Source organism: Chiloscyllium punctatum, chromosome 30 (assembly GCF_047496795.1).
Source record: "Chiloscyllium punctatum isolate Juve2018m chromosome 30, sChiPun1.3, whole genome shotgun sequence".
Lineage (NCBI taxonomy): Eukaryota > Metazoa > Chordata > Chondrichthyes > Orectolobiformes > Hemiscylliidae > Chiloscyllium > Chiloscyllium punctatum.
The window spans coordinates 20,580,673-20,599,247 of NC_092768.1; the positions used below are offsets into that span (position 1 = coordinate 20,580,673).

At 45.8% G+C, this 18,575-nt stretch overlaps 1 protein-coding gene across 2 annotated transcripts; it reads right to left on the reverse strand.

The window, feature by feature from the left end:
* Nucleotides 1–8,673: 8,673 nt before the first annotated feature.
* LOC140455235 (zinc-binding protein A33-like) lies at nucleotides 8,674–18,366 on the reverse strand. 2 transcript variants are annotated; one of them, XM_072549961.1, is made up of 5 exons: nucleotides 17,764–18,366; nucleotides 17,437–17,670; nucleotides 17,183–17,205; nucleotides 16,969–17,084; nucleotides 8,674–11,554 (listed from the first exon to the last, which is right to left on the reverse strand). In XM_072549961.1, the coding sequence occupies exons 1-5, from the start codon at nucleotides 18,358–18,360 to the stop codon at nucleotides 11,007–11,009; spliced, it is 1,518 nt and encodes a 505-aa protein (XP_072406062.1). In that variant the 5' UTR covers nucleotides 18,361–18,366; the 3' UTR covers nucleotides 8,674–11,006. The 2 variants fall into 2 exon arrangements, with proteins under 2 accessions (XP_072406062.1, XP_072406061.1); XM_072549960.1 differs by having other exon boundaries at nucleotides 17,428–17,670.
* Nucleotides 18,367–18,575: the final 209 nt, after the last annotated feature.

The following is an 18,575-nucleotide window of genomic DNA, read 5'->3' on the forward strand; positions in this document are numbered from 1 at the left end:
ATCACGCAACACCCGCACTTGTCAAGCTGAGTGAGAAAAACATGCAGAAAATTCAGTTGGAGAAAGTAGTCAGTGAGACCTGGATCTTAAATAAAGTATTTGTAATTTTGTTGGTACCTAAAAGGGACTGTTTTGAAATGTGCAAACTTATATTTCTGGGGAGAGGTCAAGCGAATGTTTTGAGTCTAGGTGACAATTCACCAGAGCTGACCAATCACTTAATCTGAACTAATAACTACCCCGTCTCCCCTTCCCAATCTATAGCATAAATTCTATTCCCTCCACATTTCACTTCAGATCTGATGAAGGGTCATCCAGATTTGAAAAGTGAGCTTGCTCTCTCTCCATTGATGCTGACTGACCTGCTGAGATCTCCAGCATTTGTTGTTTTCAGTACAGATTCCAGCATCTGCAGTAACTTGCTTCGACATGTTATATCTCTGTTGAATCTTGAAGCTACCTTTGCTCATCAATGGGGACACCTCCCACCATGTACATAACAGGTACTCATGTAATTCGGCCAACATTGTCTATCTCATATGCTGCAGGCAAGGATGCCCTGAGGCATGGTACACTGGCAAGACCAAGCAGACGGTACGGCTATGGATGAATGGGCACCATACAATAATCACCAGCCAGGAGTGTTCCCTCCCAGTCAGGGAACACTTAGGCGATCCAGAACATTCAGTCTCGGACCTTTAGGTGACATCCTTCAAGGCAGAGTTTGGGACAGGCAACAACGCAAAGTGGCCAAGCAGAGGCTGATACCCATGGGGATGGCCTCAATCGGGACCTTGGGTTCATGTCACACTACAGGTAACCACACACACACACACACACACACACTTATGTAGACCCCCTCTTATACATTCACACATATACACACAACCTCTCACAGACTTATACTCCTTTACACTCACCCACACACTCTCTCATAGACATTCACAGCCACCCCCACCACACACACACACATTCACACACACACATCCACACACACACCCACACCTACACACACACATATGCATGCACACACATATAATTTTGAGGGGTGAGTTTGTACTTGCAGATTATATTTTATTTTGCTCAAAATCTGCATAAATCCATGTAAGATTCTGTAATTCCATTTTTTAGAAATACCATCAGTCTGAACATTTGGACACAGACAGACAGATTTTGGCCTGATACCTTCAATGCATTATCTGAGCTGACATGGCACCTATTGTTGAAGTTCACTTGAGAATGTAACTTTTGAAAAAAAAGTTCTAGGATTTACATAAGAAAGAATTGAAAGTTATTCTAAAAGATGAGACACTTAACAAACAATCCAGATTTTTTTCAATATATCATTTCAGTTGCATCACACAGTAAACTTTTGCGATATATTGTGTGTCATACGATCTTATACTCCGCAACCATCTGATGAAGGAGCAGCGCTTCTAAATAAACCTGTTGGACTATAACCTGGTTTTGTGTGATTTTTAACACAGCTCACTGTCCCTAATAACTGAAAAGGAAGAAGCACATTAATCTATACCAGGACATAACAATGTAATAGAGTCAGTGGAGTGTGATAAAGCCTACCTGAGACTTACAGTGCATCTGTGTAAGTAAGGAGGCATCTGTGTAAATAAGGAGGTCTGTAGCTCAGTGGGTACCATCACTCCTACTCAGTGACAATCACTGGGTGCGTTCCAGGATGTGAAGGCAAATCAAGGTGTGTTTATAACATTGTCACACAGGTCATGTATAAACTTTTAACCCTTTCCAAATACATCAAACATCAGAGCAGACATTACTTTTTGTCCTTTATTGTTCAGTGGGATAATGGATATCACTGGTAAGGCCAGCAGTCATTGCCTGAACTTAATAACATTGCATTCTGGATTAGTGGTGCTGGAAGAGCACAGCAGTTCAGGCAGCATCCAAGTAGTTTCGAAATCGACATTTCGGGCAAAAGCTTTTGCCTGAAACGTCGATTTCGAAGCTACTTGGATGCTGCCTGAACTGCTGTACTCTTCCAGCACCACTAATCCAGAATCTGGTTTCCAGCGTCTGCAGTCATTGTTTTGACCTCGTTAATTACATTGCAACTGACCAATTAAGACTCCAAGACATTGCTCTAGGTCTGGAACTTCTTGCAGTAAAGGACATTAGATTTCCCTCCCTCAAGGATATTCATGTGTCAGATGCCATTTTTCCCTCCTAGTCACTGCTACTGATACTGTCTTTTAATGTCAGAATTTATTAATTAAATTTTACCTTCACCACCTTCAGTGTTAGTGTTTGAACCTGTGGGACCAGAGGGATTATCTTGGCACATAACCACAAATTTTTCCCATGCTCAGACATGTGATGAAAATGATTTGAATCCTCTGCCATCACGAGCGGCAGTGGAAGGCTGCAAGCTGTCTGTAAAGTGTGTATGCAGCTACAGAAACCTGGATTCCTTGTGGATTTGTGGACAGTGAGCTCAGCTGCAGAGACCTGGATTCCTTGTGGATTTGTGGACAGTGAGCTCAGCTGTAGAAACCTGGATTCCTTGTGGATTTGTGGACATTGAGCTCAGCTGCAGAAACCTGGATTCCTTGTGGATTTGTGGACAGTGAGCTCAGCTGCAGAAACCTGGATTCCTTGTGGATTTGTGGACATTGAGCTCAGCTGCAGAAACCTGGATTCCTTGTGGATTTGTGGACATTGAGCTCAGCTGCAGAAACCTGGATTCCTTGTGGATTTGTGGACATTGAGCTCAGCTGCAGAAACCTGGATTCCTTGTGGATTTGTGGACAGTGAGCTCAGCTGCAGAAACCTGGATTCCTTGTGGATTTGTGGACATTGAGCTCAGCTGCAGAAACCTGGATTCCTTGTGGATTTGTGGACATTGAGCTCAGCTGCAGAAACCTGGATTCCTTGTGGATTTGTGGACAGTGAGCTCAGCTGCAGAAACCTGGATTCCTTGTGGATTTGTGGACATTGAGCTCAGCTGCAGAAACCTGGATTCCTTATGGATTTGTGGACAGTGAGCTCAGCTGCTTAGGTGGCATTATTTTTCCAAATTGATGATAACAGCAGGGGGTTCAATCCCCAATCAGGCTGGTGTGGCTTTGTAATCTGACTCCTTGTCTGAACCACAATGGGTGTTGCAGTGGTTGAGATTACATTCAGTCATGGATTAGTGGTGCTGGAAGAGCACAGCAGTTCAGGCAGCATCCAACGAGCAGCGAAATCAACGTTTCGGGCAAAAGCCCTTCATCAGGAATAAAGGCAGTGAGCCTGAAGCGTGGAGAGATAAGCTAGAGGAGGGTGGGGGTGGGGAGAGAGTAGCATAGAGTACAATGGGTGAGTGGGGGAGGGGATGAAGGTGATAGGTCAAGGAGGAGAGGGTGGAGTGGATAGGTGGAAAAGAAGATAGGCAGGTCGGACAAGTCAAGGAGACAGTAACTGAGCTGGAAGTTTGAAACTAGGATGAGGTGGGGGAGGGGAAATGAGGAAACTATTGAAGTCCACATTGATGCCCTGGGGTTGAAGTGTTCCGAGGCGAAAGATGAGGCGTTCTTCCTCCAGGCGTCTGGTGGTGAGGGAGCGGCGGTGAAGGAGGCCCAGGACCTCCATGTCCTCGACAAAGTGGGAGGGGTAGTTGAAATGTTGGGCCACGGGGCGGTGTGGTTGATTGGTGCGGGTGTCTCGGAGATGTTCCCTAAAGCGCTCTGCTAGGAGGCGCCCAGTCTCCCCAATGTAGAGGAGACCACATCGGGAGCAACGGATACAATAAATAATATTGGTGGATGTGCAGGTGAAACTTTGATGGATGTGGAAGGCTCCTTTAGGGCCTTGGATAGAGGTGAGGGAGGAGGTGTGGGCACAGGTTTTACAGTTCCTGCGGTGGCAGGGGAAAGTGCCAGAATGGGAGGGTGGGTTGTTTGGGGGTGTGGACCTGACCAGGTAGTCACGGAGGGAACGGTCTTTGCAGAAGGCGGAAAGGGGTGGGGAGGGAAATATATCCCTGGTAGTGGGGTCTTTTTGGAGGTGGCGGAATTGTCGGTGGATGATTTGGTTGATGCGAAGGTTTGTAGGGTGAATGGTGAGCACCAGGGGCGTTCTGTCCTTGTTACGGTTGGAGGGGTGGGGTCTGAGGGCGGAGGTGCAGGATGTGGATGAGATGCGTTGGAGGGCATCTTTAACCACGTGGGAAGGGAAATTGCGGTCCCTAAAGAAGGAGGCCATCTGGTGTGTCCTAGGGTGGAACTGGTCCTCCTGGGTGCAGATACGGCGGAGGCGGGGAAATTGGGAATACATTCAGTCAGTCAACTGAGGAAAAGTTTGGAACTGATGTTGCTTAGAGGGATGTGATGCGTACCCTCATCTGGGGACCATCGGGAAGCAGGGGAAGGGGAGCATTGCATTTGCAATACTTCACTAACAACACAGACTAAATAACAACTCAGAGTTGAAGATATGACTCAAATACTGGTGTGGGAGTATTTTACACATGGGGCACAAACACCAGTGCTAGAGAAAAGTGAAACGCTACCATAAAGATAGGCTGCTCTGGAAACATATGAGAATTAGAGTTCTGGTGATTCTCAACTAAAAAATGAGTGCAAGGCTTTATAGGTGAGGAAATTTAAAAAGGTAACAAGGAAGAATCGTGCAATCACGTGGAGCAGTGACACAGATAATGATAAAGAAAGGAAAGGAGCTTTGAGAAGGATGCATGACCCATGGTTATGGAAGGAAGTTCAGAATAGCATGAAACAGAAAGAAACATTGTAAAAATCTGTAGGAAATTAATGGTTGCTCAACAGATTGGGCAGAAATCAAGAAATCAGACGCTTAGATAGGCTGGACAGTGAGAGCCTTTTTTCTCAGATGGTGGTGGCTAGCGTAAGGGGATAAAGCTTTAAATTGAGGGGTGACAGATATAGGACAGACATCAGAGGGAGCTTCTTTACTCAGAAAGTAGTAGGGGCATGGAAAGCACTGCGCGCACAATAGTGCACTCCCCAACTTTAAGGGCATTTAAATGGTCATTGGATAGGCACATGGATGAAAATGGAATCGTGTCAATTAAATGGGATTCAGATTGGTTTCACAGGTCAGCGCAACATCGAGGGCCGAAGGGCCTGTATTGTGCTGTAATGTTCTGTGTTCTATGTTCTTTTAAACGGAAAAAAATGACTGTAAAACATTATTAAATGTAATTATTTTCATACGTTAACTTTGAAAACTTAAAAAGGAAAATAATCAGTTGTAAGCAGAGGATGAGAGAAGGCTAGTTCATAAAGTTAAAACATAGTCAGAGTATATATAAGTATTGGAATAAGAACACTCTAACTGAAATTAGTGATGGTCCTCTGGAGAGTGAGTCTTGGAAATTGACAATGGAAACAAAGGAATTATGGAAGCATTGTCAATATTTTGTGTGTAATTTCACAGTAGAAGACTTTGAAAACTTCCTTGAGCTAACTGAAAGTCAAAAGATGATGGTGAAGAAAGAACTAAAAATAATCATCAACACGAGAGAAAAGGTGTAAGAGAAACTATTCGGCCTAAAAGGTGACAAATCCCCAGGGTTAGTTGGCTGCAATCTTCGGTTTTAAACTAATAATGACAGCGTTAACAGAAATGTTAGCTAGAGTCATCAGAATCTCCGGAGATTCTGGGAGAGTTGAGTGGATTGAGAAATAGCAACTGTTATGAAAGTTCATAATACATCATTGTTACCTGAGAACCTGGATTCTAAAGTGGAAGAAAGAATGATTTTAGTCTTTTAGTCCTGAGACTTATTTTTTCTTTCAAGGCCAAAAAGTTATTCTAAACTTTTAATTCAAAACAGTATTTGTCAGAAGTCATGACTTTCTTTTGTTAAATGATGTGATGGCGCTGCTGCTTTAACAAGGTAATGTTGTTCTTGGTTTTTTTTTAGAAAGGTCGTAAAAGACATAAACTCTGAAAAGTCTGGGTTTGCATGGGATTTAGGGCCAATTTGATTTTCGCAAAGAGATACTGCTTCAGGCATAAAAGGCTTTCAAGTTTAAAAAAAGCACTTGTACAATGAAAGGGGAGTAGCCAGTGCTCCCAGCTCAGCTTTACTCTGGTTTGGTTTGAATTTAGCACAGTAGTGTTTTGAAGCTGCTGGACCCAAAGAAGCAAGTCCATGCTGATCCCCCTCTCTCTGACATGTCTCCTGTAAGACCCTGTGTTTGATTTTACCTTTTGTGTCAAGGGGTGTTTTTAGGGATTGTTGCAAGTATTGGGAACAACTTCATGATCTGTTAGGTTTTCAGAGAGGTTAAATTATTCGGTATTCTGTTCTCTTTTGATTGTATTTCATTCAGTAATCTTGTAAATAAATTGAGCTTTTTGAAACCCCAGTGGGTTGCCAGCTGCTCACTCCTGTAATATCTGCATTATATTTGCTTAAAACAACTAGCAGTGTTAGTTTTAGGGTTTGGTCCACTTTCTTGAAATGTTTTGAGGTCTGGCTGGGTCCAAAACAATGGACCCATGGACATAACTGTCACTGTGCTTGTTGACTGATTTTTATGATCATCAGAGAAGAGAGAGAGAGCCTTAAGCCAGTTGATATAGGGGTAAGAGGCCCATGAAAGCAGAGGTGCTGTAATTGGAGGCATTCAAGCAGTCGGGACTGAAGAGAAGTCATGTTATGTTTTCAAGTTTATAAGAAATAAGGCTCCAGAAGCAAAAACTATTCCAGAAGAATAACAGGAAGGCAGAGTATTTGGTCAATAGAAAGATTCTTGGTAGTGTGGATGTGCAGAGGGATCTTGGAGTCCACGTACACAGATCTCTGAAAGTTGCCACCAGGTTGATAGTGCTATTAAGAAGGCATACAGTATGTTTGGTTTCATTGGTAGAGGGATTGAGTTCCGGAACCGCAATATCATGCTACAACTATACAAAATGCTGGTGCGGCCACACTTGGAACATTGCGTACAGTTCTGGTCGCCATATTTTGGAAAGGATGTGGAAACATTGGAAAAGGTGCAGAGGAGATTTACCAGGATGTTGCCTGGTCTGAACAGAAGGTCTTACGAGGAAAGGCTGAGAGACTTGGGTCTGTTCTCATTGGAAAGAAGAAGGCTAAGGGGGGACTTTGATAGAGACATATAAGCTGATCAGAGGATTAGATAGGGTAGACAGTGAAAGTCTTTTTCCGAGGATGATGGGGGTGCATAACCACAAATTGAGGAATGATATATTTAAGACAGTTGTCAGAGGCAGGTTCTTTACTCAGAGAGTGGTAAGGGTGTGGAATGCCCTACCTGCCAATGTAGTCAACTCAGCCACATTAGGGAGATTTAAACAAATCTTGGATAAGCACATGGATGATGATGGGATAGTATAGGGGGATGAGCTTAGATGAGTTCACAGGTGAAGCAACATCGAGGGCCAAAGGGCCTGTTCTGAGCTGTATTGTTCTATGTCCTATGTTATATGTAGACGTATTTTGTGAATAAAGAATATTTTTGAAATAAGAAGAATTGTTGCCTGCAGGACTTCCTCTGTGGAAGCTATGTGAAGTGACCAACAGGAGCATCTAGTCAACCTCTGTCTGGTCAGCATAGACAGGTTGAACCAAAGAATCTGTTTTTATGCTGTGAAGATCTCCATGGCTCTAGTGATTATGTGTGTATTTCTTTTGTATATTAATGGCAGGTAATGAGACATAGTCTTTTCCCTGGGGTGGGAGAACTGGAAAGCATAGGTTTAAGGTGAGAGGAGAAAGATTTGAAAGGGACCGAAGGAGCGATTTTTTCACACAGTGAATGGTGTGTGGTCGAAGCTGGTACAACTTCTGGATATCAGAGAGGAAGGCATCCCACATGACTGTTGAAGACACAAGATTATGGAAGCAATGTTAAGTAATTGTGATCTGAGTTCGTAATTTATTCCAAGGACCTTACGGAAAGACATTCACTGAAGAAAATAGCACCTAGTGACTGTACAGATATTTACCAACAGGAAACCATTTACAGCCATGACAATGAGCAAGAATCTTTAACATGGGGAGAAGGGTGAATCTTAATTGGAGTTTGAGTGGCTGTGAGAGTTTTTCAGGGATAAATTGGTTGAATCTTTCTGCTTTTTGTAGTGGGATCTTCCAAGAGATTTTAGCACTTGCTTTGAATAATATAGCTCACGTTATTCTTCTGTATTGTTTTGCTATAAGTACATTGGGAGCCTTTTGTGAACATGTTCAGTGACTGGTCTCCATGGTAAACAGAAGACAACTTATGATTCATCTCGGCAGATACATTGCCTCATATCATCAGGTGGCATCATAACAACATAAGGGCTATTTGTGAGATCAAAAATCTTTTAAGTGAAGAGTAATCTATGATGTGGAGAGAATATGTGGAGGGAAAGGAGGTATAGTTAGGAGAGTTTTGTAAAGTGTATTTCATGGATTGGAACTTTGAAAAAAATGCTTTGACAGTTTTTGAAACTTTCTGGCAGTGGAAAAAGCAATTGTAGATTACTTGACATTATTAACTAAGGTTGCACTGAGAGGCTTAGTAAAAATATTAGGAACAGAAGTAAACACAGGATTTCATAAGGATGATATATTTAAAAAACATTTACAGATAAAAAAATGAGCATGTAAAATGAATGATCACTTCTAGAATTAGAAAAGATTCATTCTGACAGGAGAAAAAGAAACATTTAAATTGCAGGTAAAATAGAAGAAAAGACATGGAAAGAGAAATGGAAAGAGAGAAAATGACACAGGAAAAACAATGAAATGTGGAAGACTTGAACTTTAAGCAGAGAGAGAGAGAGAGAGAGAGAGAAAGACAGACAACTTAGAACCTGCCTACAGTGTGGCAATCAGGGTGAATATTCATTGGATTTTGAGTGGCTGTGAGGATTTTTCAGGGATAAAGTGGTTGGACCTTCCTTTCTATTGTTTATAATGAGACTTTTCAAACAATTGTATCTCTTGCCTTGTGTAATATGGTTTGTGTTATTCTGTAAACTAAATGTTAGTGTTCTTTTGCAATCGGTGCACTGGTATATTGTGGGGAATATGAAGTTGTGCGGTTTAGCAGGAAGAATAGAGGAACTAAATAATATTGAAATACCAAAAGACTGCAGAAAGCTACAGCAGAGGAATTTGGATGTCATTGTGCATAAATCATAAAAAATATAGCATAAATATTGAGCAGGTAATAGGAAGTAAAAGGAGTGTTGGTCACTGTTTGAAGAGGAATGGAGTATACAAAATGGAAGGCTTTGCTGAAAACATACAAGGTATATTACATAGCACCCAGAATATTGTAAGCAGTACTGGTTCCCTTACATCAGCTTTGTAATTTATGGGTGACACCAACAACACCAGCTCCAATTGCTGCAATAATTGAGATTACCATGAAGGAGTTCCTTTCTAACCTCTTCCCTTGCCGGTTGCATGGTGGCTCTCATGTTAAACCCCCACCTCAGTGGGAGAGCAGCCCTATGATTTCATAAGGAGACGGTGACTTTCCCTTTACTTGTTTTTAACCTAAGGAAAGATGTAATGGCATTAGACACGGTCCAGAAACATTTCACCTGTTCCCAGGTTTGGAGGGATTTTATAATGAGGAGAGGTGAAATAGGTTGTTGCTGTACTTCTTGGTGTTTCGAAGAGTGAACGGAGACCCTGCTGAAACATATTATATTCATAGAAGGCACGACAATGTAGATACAACATAGAACAGAGAGCGGAGATTGTTTTCCCTGGTGGGAGAGTCTCAACCCAGAGGACACAAACTCGGAATAAGGTGTGGTCCATTAAACAGAGATGAAGAGGAATTTCTTCTCTCAGATGATAGTGAATCAGTGGAGTTGTTTGCCACAGGGAATATTCAAGGATGAGATAGACAGATTTATAATCAACAAGAGCATCAAAGGTTTGGGGGAAAAGTCAAGAAAACAGCATTCATGATTATGACTCAGCCATGATCACACTGAATGGAGAATGGACTGGTCAGGCTGAATGGTCTTTTTTCTGTTGTTCCATGTTATGGTCAAAAAGAGGGTGCTGAAAGATGTTTTACCTCATTCCAAAAGGTGGCTAAAAGATGTTTGGGCTTTCACGTTAGAATGGGTCCAAACAGGCAAACCTATGAATGTGTACAGTGGCCTGTTCAGTACAGCAGTCTGCAGATTATTAAACTGTTTAATGGGCACAAAGCTGATGAACTTGCCTCTGAAGAATATTAATTTAAGAATGAAAGCCAAACAGATATTTATAAAATTGTAAGAGAAAGGAAATGTGATGGAATCAGTGGATTGGATCACTGAAGCTAGAGAAAACATGTGAGAATGTGAGAGAACTCATGATTTGGGATCAAATCTGAAATAGAGTCCTGCTTACTCTTAAGACTTATCCAGATGAACATCAATTATCAAGAATCCAAGAAGCACAGGTTCTAGTAGATAGTTATAATATCTGACAGGCAGTTTCACATCGAGAAATGGTCCTGTGGGAATCCACAAGGAAACTGGAGGAACAGAAAAACTGGTGATGGAAAATCTAGTGATGTTTTGGGGAACAAACAGAAAATGTCAAAAATACTGAAAAGGAAATTCTAGAATCCGAAATTGATACAAAAATGTGTCAATTATAATAAGACTGAACAGGCTTAACCTCAATGCTGGAACTGAAATGGGACAATGATTGCAGCAGCAGGAATATAGAAGGAATCCAGGAAAGATGTTCTCAGGAAAGGAGATGGACATTAAATCTATTCCAGTGATACAGATGGAGTGTATTCACTGAGCGTCTGCTCGAAGGGAGAAGTGGGGTAGGACAGTCAAGAAAACTCTTTCTCGTACATTGTAAAAGGAAAAGACCATTGGGGACCGTGAATATTAATAGCAAAATGAGAGCTATGTCACTGTGCTGTATCCGTACACCTGAACCACCAGCAGCAGCAGCAAGTGTCACAGACTGCAGGTTCCAGCCGGCAGGAGGCAGTGTGAGAGATTATGGGGTGGATGTGTCAGTGACCTTTCAGCCCGCAGATTGTCAGGGGGCTAGAATTCTTTCCGCTGTCGTGTGGTCCCGGGTGGAACAGTGGGAAGATCCTCTCAGTGAAGGTGTGGCTGAAAGTGTGGAGGTGGGACATGGTGTCCGCATTGTAAAATGACACCTGGCCCCCCTCATAGTCCAGGAACACCCCGACCTTCCGGGGATTCCCACTCGGGGACAGCGCAGTCACTGGATCAGTCCCAGCCAGGTACATCTGGTCATGTCTCAGCCACACAGTCCAGTATCCAGACTCGGGACACAGATCGATTCTCCCCTTCCTCACGGCATTCCCTCGGGTCACTCCCACACGCCACCAGGTCTTCCCCCCCACCTCCACCTCCCAGTAATGTCTCCCTGATGTGAAACCCTCTGATGCCAGCACACAGAGCCAGCGGTCAAACCTGTCCGGGGAGTCAGGGAGCTCCTGCAGTGTGTTGCCGACTCTCACACTGGTCCGGTCCTCAGACAGGATCAGCCGGGGGTGCGCTGTGTTCGGATCCAGAGTCAGACAGGCTGGAGCTGGGGGGGGAAATGTATAAATAACACAGTCAGCCATTGAGTTCCTCTCTGTCAGTCTCCCAACCGCCTCCCTCAGGAGATTCCCGGGAATCCCAGGGTTTCTGAAGGGATCCAGGTTCTGTCATTAGCTGTGGGTGTGCGCTCAGTCCCCACACATCACCTTCTCTTCCGGCACTAACTCCGGATTCTGCAAAGTTGTAGCAGATTTCACAACCTACTGGTGACCTGGGGACAAGCTCCAACCCTCCATCATCAGAATGTGATGCTGTCATTTTATATCAGCGTCAACACTAGAAGATGCAGCATTGGACAAGAACACTGACGGTTAGATACACGGGGGATAGACACTGGGGAATATTAAAAATAACAAGCTCCGTTCATATTAAAATATAATTAATGTTGCACACCAAGACTGAAACTGTAGGCTTTTAGCAGGAAAAGGAACCATCGAACCAGGGAAACAAGTGAAGGAGGAATATTGGATCAGACAGAAATTGCTGGAGAAATTCAGTCGGTCTGGCAGCGTCAGAGGAGAGAAAGCAAGGCTTGAGTTTCAAATGCAGCGAGGGAAAGGTGATATTTAGACCGATCATCGGGAGGTGCTGAATGGGTCGGTCCAGACGGAGCTGAGAGTGAAAGTTAGACAGAGGGATGGTTGCTAGTAACCGGGGAAGATGGAAAGCTGACAGGAGGGACGTGTGCGGGTTGTTCTGAAAGGAGCTCGTGTCATATCGGTGTGGGGTGAGTCCAACAGGCTGCAAGCTCCACTGCTAGGCAGTGAGGTGCTGTTCTTCCGGCTGGCGCTGAACTTCACTGGAGTAATGCTGTCAGCCCGAGATAGAGGTATTGGTCAGGGAACAGGCTGCGGTGGTGAACTGGCAGGCCAACTGGGAGCTCAGGAGCTTTTCTGTGGATTGAAGTAGGTGTTCTGAGAATGGGTCACCCAGTTTAAGCTTCCTTTTCCCAATGTAGAGAGAACATCCCTGATGAAGGGCTCATAGCGGAAGCATCGACTCTCCTGCTCCTCGGATGCTGCCTGACCTGGTGTGCTTTTCCAGCGCCACACTTTAACACAATGTAGAGGGGAACCACATTGTGAGCGGCGAGTGCGGGGGACCAGCGGTAAAACGCTGCTTCACCTGGAAGGTGTACAGTATTTGTGTCCTTGGACACTGTGAAGGGGGGAGGTAGATGGAAAATGTGAGGCTCGCTACTGGGCACACTGCTGTTCTTTAATAGTGAGAGACTGGGGCAGTTCAATCCAGAACCATGGTTTAAATTCCCACTTTGGAGCGTCATTCTTGCTCTATTATATTTGGGGGGAAAAGGCGCCATAGGAAACCTCCATCATTTAGTTTATTGTTTAGTTGCTAAGACTTTTCATTCACTGTGTAATTAATCAAGCTTTCTCATCACCTGACTTCACTGTAAAGGAGGTAGAAACAATGACTGCAGATGCTGGAAAGCAAATACAGGATTAGTGGTGCTGGAAGAGCACAGCAGTTCAGGCAGCATCCAACGAGCAGCGAAATCGACGTTTCGGGCAAAAGCCCTTCATCAGGAATAAAGGCAGTGAGCCTGAAGCATGGAGAGATAAGCTAGAGGAGGGTGGGGGTGGGGAGAGAGTAGCATAGAGTACAATGGGTGAGTGGGGGAGGAGATGAAGGTGATAGGTCAAGGAGGAGAGGGTGGAGTGGATAGGTGGAAAAGAAGATAGGCAGGTCGGACAAGTCAAGGAGACAGTAAGTGAGCTGGAAGTTTGAAACTAGGATGAGGTGGGGGAAGGGGAAATGAGGAAGCTGTTGAAGTCCACATTGATGCCCTGGGGTTGAAGTGTTCCGAGGCGGAAGATGAGGCGTTCTTCCTCCAGGCGTCTGGTGGTGAGGGAGCGGCGGTGAAGGAGGCCCAGGACCTCTATGTCCTCGGCAGAGTGGGAGGGGGAGTTGAAATGTTGGGCCACAGGGTGGTTTGGTTAATTGGTGCGGGTGTCCCGGAGATGTTCCCTAAAGCGCTCTGCTAGGAGGTGCCCAGTCTCCCCAATGTAGAGGAGACCACATCGGGAGAAACGGACACAATAAATGATATTAGTGGATGTGCAGGTAAAACTTTGATGGATGTGGAAGGCTCCTTTAGGGCCTTGGATAGAGGTGAGGGAGGAGGTGTGGGCGCAGGTTTTACAGTTCCCGCGGTGGCAGGGGAAAGTGCCAGAATGGGAGGGTGGGTCGTAGGGGGGGTGTGGACCTGACCAGGTAGTCACGGAGGGAACGGTCTTTGCGGAAGGCGGAAAGGGGTGGAGAGGGAAATATATCCCTGGTGGTGGGGTCTTTTTGGAGGTGGCGGAAATGTCGGCAGATGATATGGTTTATTCGAAGGTTTGTAGGATGGAAGGTGAGCACCAGGGGCGTTCTGTCCTTGTTACAGTTGGAGGGGTGGGGTCTGAGGGCAGAGGTGCGGGATGTGGACGAGATGCGTTGGAGGGCATCTTTAACCACGTGGGAAGGGAAATTGCGGTCTCTAAAGGAGGCCATCTGGTGTGTTCTATGGTGGAACTGGTCCTCCTGGGAGCAGATACGGCAGAGGCGGAGAAATTGGGAATACGGGATGGCATTTTTGCAAGAGATAGGGTGGGAAGAGGTGTAATCCAGGTAGCTGTGGGAGTCGGTGGGTTTGTAAAAAATGTCAGTGTCAAGTCGGTCATCACTAATGGAGATGGAGAGGTCCAGGAAGGGGAGCGAGGTGTCAGAGATGGTCCAGGTAAATTTAAGGTCAGGGTGGAATGTGTTGGTGAAGTTGATGAATTGCTCATCCTCCTCACGGGAGCACGAGGTGGTGCCAATGCAGTCATCAATGTAGCAGAGGAAGAGGTGGGGAGTGGTGCCGGTGTAATTACGGAAGATCAACTGTTCTACATAGCCAACAAAGAGACAGGCATAGCTGGGGCCCATACGTGTGCCCATGGCTACCCCTTTGGTCTGGAGAAGTGGGAGGATTCAAAGGAGAAATTGTTAAGGGTGAGGACCAGTTCGGCCAAACGAATGAGAGTGTCAGTGGAAGTGTACTGTTGGGGATGTCTGGAGAGGAAAAAGTGGAGGGCTTGGAGGCCCTGGTCATGGCGGATGGAGGTGTAGAGGGATTGGATATCCATGGTGAAGATGAGGCATTGGGGCCAGGGAAACGGAAGTCTTGGAGGAGGTGGAGGGCGTGGGTGGTGTCTCGAATGTATGTGGGGAGTTCCTGGACTAGGGGGGATAGGACAGTGTTGAGGTAGGTAGAGATGAGTTCAGTGGGGCAGGAGCATGCTGAGACAATGGGCCGACCAGGGTGGTCAGGCTTGTAGATCTTGGGAAGGAGGTAGAACCGGGCAGTGCGGGGTTCCCAGACTATGAGGTTGGAAGCTGTGGGTGGGAGATCTCCTGAGGTGATGAGGTTCTGTATGGTCTGGGAGATGATGGTTCGGTGATAGGGGGTGGGGTCATGATCGAGGGGGCAGTAGGAAGAGGTGTCCTCGAGTTGGCGTTTGGCTTCAGCGGTGTAGAGGTCAGTGCGCCCCCTTTATCCGCTGGCTTGATGGTGAGGTCGGGATTGGAGCAGAGGGATTGGAGGGCTGTGCGTTGTGAGGGTGAGAGGTTGGAGTGGAGGAGGGGGGTAGACAGGTTGAGGCGGTTAATGTCCCGGCGACAGTTGGAAATGAAGAGGTCGAGGGCAGGTAATAGGCCAGCGCGGGGTGTCCAGGTGGATGCAGTATGTTGGAGGTGGGTGAAGGGGTCCTCAGAAGGTGGGCGGGAGTCCTGATTGTGAAAGTAAGCTCGGAGGCGGAGGCGACGGAAGAATTGTTCGACATCACAGCGTGTATTAAATTCATTGATGCGTGGACAGAGGGGGATGAAGGTGAGTCCTTTGCTGAGGACTGATCGTTCGTCCTCAGTGAGTGGGAGGTCTGGAGGGATGGTGAAAACTCAGCAGGGCCGGGAGCTGGGATCTGGTGTGGGTGTGGAGTTGGGAGTGGGGTCGGAGCCAGTACCTGGAGTGGGTGTGATGGTGGGCGGAGTATTTCTGATGAAGGGCTTTTGCCCGAAACGTCGATTTCGCTGCTCGTTGGATGCTGCCTGAACTGCTGTGCTATTCCAGCACCACTAATCCAGTATTCACTGTAAAGGAGGCCATTGTAAAATTGCAAACTGAGAAAACACAATTTTTAAAAAATCAATAGACAAAACCGAGCTGTCAGGTAAAACATTTCTCCCGAACACTGCCCGGAAACTGCCCTTGTGTCTGTCTGTGCAGAAAGTGCTCCCCCCTAGTGTTGGAGATGGGACATGGAGCTCACATTGTAAAATGATACCTGTCTGCCCTCACAATCCGGTAATACCCCGATCTTCCGGGGTCCAGAAATGTCCCCGAAACCTCTCTGAACCCGTGTCCCTGGTATTCCGATCTATCACACGGAATACTGATCTCCCCAGTCTGCTGCAACCCCCAGGCCCCTGTGTTAAAAAACCCGTCCGTCCAGAACATCAGATTCTCAGCTTCCCACTCCCCTGCGTTTCCCACTCCCCCGTGATTCCTACTTCTTTGTGCTCGCCAATTCCCTGCATTTACCGTTTCCTTGCGGTCCCCATTTCCACGAGTTTTCCAGGTCCTTGTGCTTCCCACTCCCCCGTGATTCCTAGTTCCATGAGCTTCCCAATTCCCTGTGTGTACCATTCTCCAGTGGTTCTCAGTTCCCTGTATTTCCCAGTCCCCCGTGATTCCTAGTTCCATGAGCTTCCCAATTCCCTGTGTGTACCATTCTCCAGTGGTTCTCAGTTCCCTGTATTTCCCAGTCCCCCGTGATTCCTAGTTCCATGAGCTTCCCAATTCCCTGTGTGTACCATTCTCCAGTGGTTCTCAGTTCCCTGTATTTCCCAATCCCCCGTGATTCCTCGTCTGTCGTGGTCACCTGCCTCCTGGGGTTCCCAGTTCCTTGTATTTCCCACTCCTCTGTGGTCCCAGCTCTCTGCGTTTCCTACCAGTTCCTTGAGCTTCCCAGTTCCCTGCCCTGTGATTTCCCAGACCCTTGTGGCTCCCATTTCCCTGTGTTTCCCAGATCCTCTGTTTCTCAGTGCCCTGTGATTCTTACTCCCCTGTATTTCCCGGTTCTCATATTTCCTCCTCCCCTGTCATTCCCAGATGCTGTGATTCCCCGTTCCCCGTGTTTCCCAGTTCCCTGTAATTCCCAATCGCCTGTGGAGGAGGGAGGGAAACAACTGGCATGGGGAACCTGGGAAGGGAGAGAAGAAAATACTGTGGACGTCTGGTTCGATTCAGGAGAATGTCGCCATCCTTTCAAAAGATGCTCTTCGATAGAATTGGGCGCTCTGTCTTGTATAGAAATAGGATAACATTTCTGAGAAAGGAATCAACCAGAGATTTACCAGGATTAATGACGGCGACCATTTCTCTCCAGACTGTATACTGTAATGGACCGTGGAATTTCCCGATGGACAGAGCGGGGTCCGCGCTTGGCAGGCCATTATCCCGGTGAGTCATCCTGCACACAACAAAGGCCTTGTTATGGATTGGCCAGGACCATTTCCTTCAATTATTTTTACGAAACCGTGGAAAATTCGACTAGGAAGTATGCCTTACCTCCCCTTTCGACAGGATTCCTCCTGAAATAAATCAAACACAAATCTGAGATTGCAGACACGGACTCTCTGAATCCTGACACCAACCTTCTACATCCAGATTCGGAACCTTTAACAGCCCGGTGATAATATCGCTAAGCCTTCACCGTCCCCAGGAGCTCTGAATAATGGGCAAAATTGATGATTTACATCAGTCCCGTTGACCCCCGCTCCCTTTTTTTTTAAACTTTAATTTCAATGACATACATTTCCCACCTGATGTAGAATCGGTTCCACCTTCTGGTTCACTTGCTTCTGCAAAGTTGAGAGTTTCTCCTCAATGGAATTTAAATTCTCCTGTATTTTCCAAAGATTCTCCAATAATGTTTTGAGAATTCGCTCCTCTTGTTCCCTGAGATCTCGGAGTAAAGTCTGTTCTTTCTCAGTGAGAATCTGGTGCATTTTAGTGAACTCGGATTCGATGTGGGTCTGCAGAGTGTTCGCCTGCTCCTGTGTAACGAGATGTGAAACATCACTAATATCCCACCTTAAAGGGAACAAAACTAACCCAGATCCCAGAGAATCAGCTCAGGGAGATTTTACCCGAATTTGGGAAATCTGCTGTTTCTGCTCCCGCTCCATTTCTAGAGCCGCCGATTTCTTCTCTGTCAGAAAATTTAAGGAAGATTTCAGCCGATCCTGGGATTGGGAGAGAAAATCAGAAAATAAAAGTGTTAGATCATGAAAATGTGATGAAATAATCAGGGGATGGAATCTGTTTCCTTTTACCTTGTAGATTCCAACAGCTTCTTTAACCGGGATGAAGTTGTGAGATTTGTGTTCCCGGGAATCTCTACAAACCAGACAGACCAATTTTTCGTCAGTTTCACAAAACAGCTTCAGTTCTTCCTGATGTTCCTCACAGTGATGTTTCCTTTCCTTCTCTTGCAGATTCGGATTTAATTTTCGAGCTTTCTCGGCCAGATTCGCTAAGACCCGATTTACTCTGAGCTTTCTGTCCGGAAACTCCTGTCTACATTCCGGGCAGGAGTTTTTCTCCTGCTTTTCCCAACTCTGGGTGATACAGGAGCGGCAGAAGTTGTGTTCACAATCCAGTGAAACCGGATCGGTGAAGAAATCCAGACAAATGGGACAGATTACCTCCTGGATCCAACTCTCTCGCTGCTGCCTGGAATCCATGTTCACCCTCAGCACTTCCGGATTTAAAGCACTTTCGTTTCTCTCCTGCACCTGAGGCAAACACCTGCAGCTCACGGGAAACGAGATCTCACCAATTCTGGAAAACGAGGTTATCTTACAGCGCAGGAGGCCATTCAGCCCGGTGTATGTCCGTGCTGAATGCTTGAAATCTCTCTCCTGTTTGCTCCTCACAACTCAGTTTTACCTGAGAAGTG

What these genes read in the sequence shown, in the direction of transcription:
- LOC140455235 (XM_072549960.1), bottom strand. Translation starts at nt 18,360, where the DNA reads ATGGATTCCAGGCAGCAGCGAGAGAGTTGGATCCAGGAGGTAATCTGT. An exon ending in TTCTACATCAGGTGGGAAAT is followed by an intron (nt 17,206 to 17,427) that starts GTATGTCATTGA and finishes GATTTATTTCAG; the next exon opens with GAGGAATCCTGTCGAAAGGG. An exon ending in GGTCGCCGTCATTAATCCTG is followed by an intron (nt 11,555 to 16,968) that starts GTAAATCTCTGG and finishes TTCCCCCCCCAG; the next exon opens with CTCCAGCCTGTCTGACTCTG.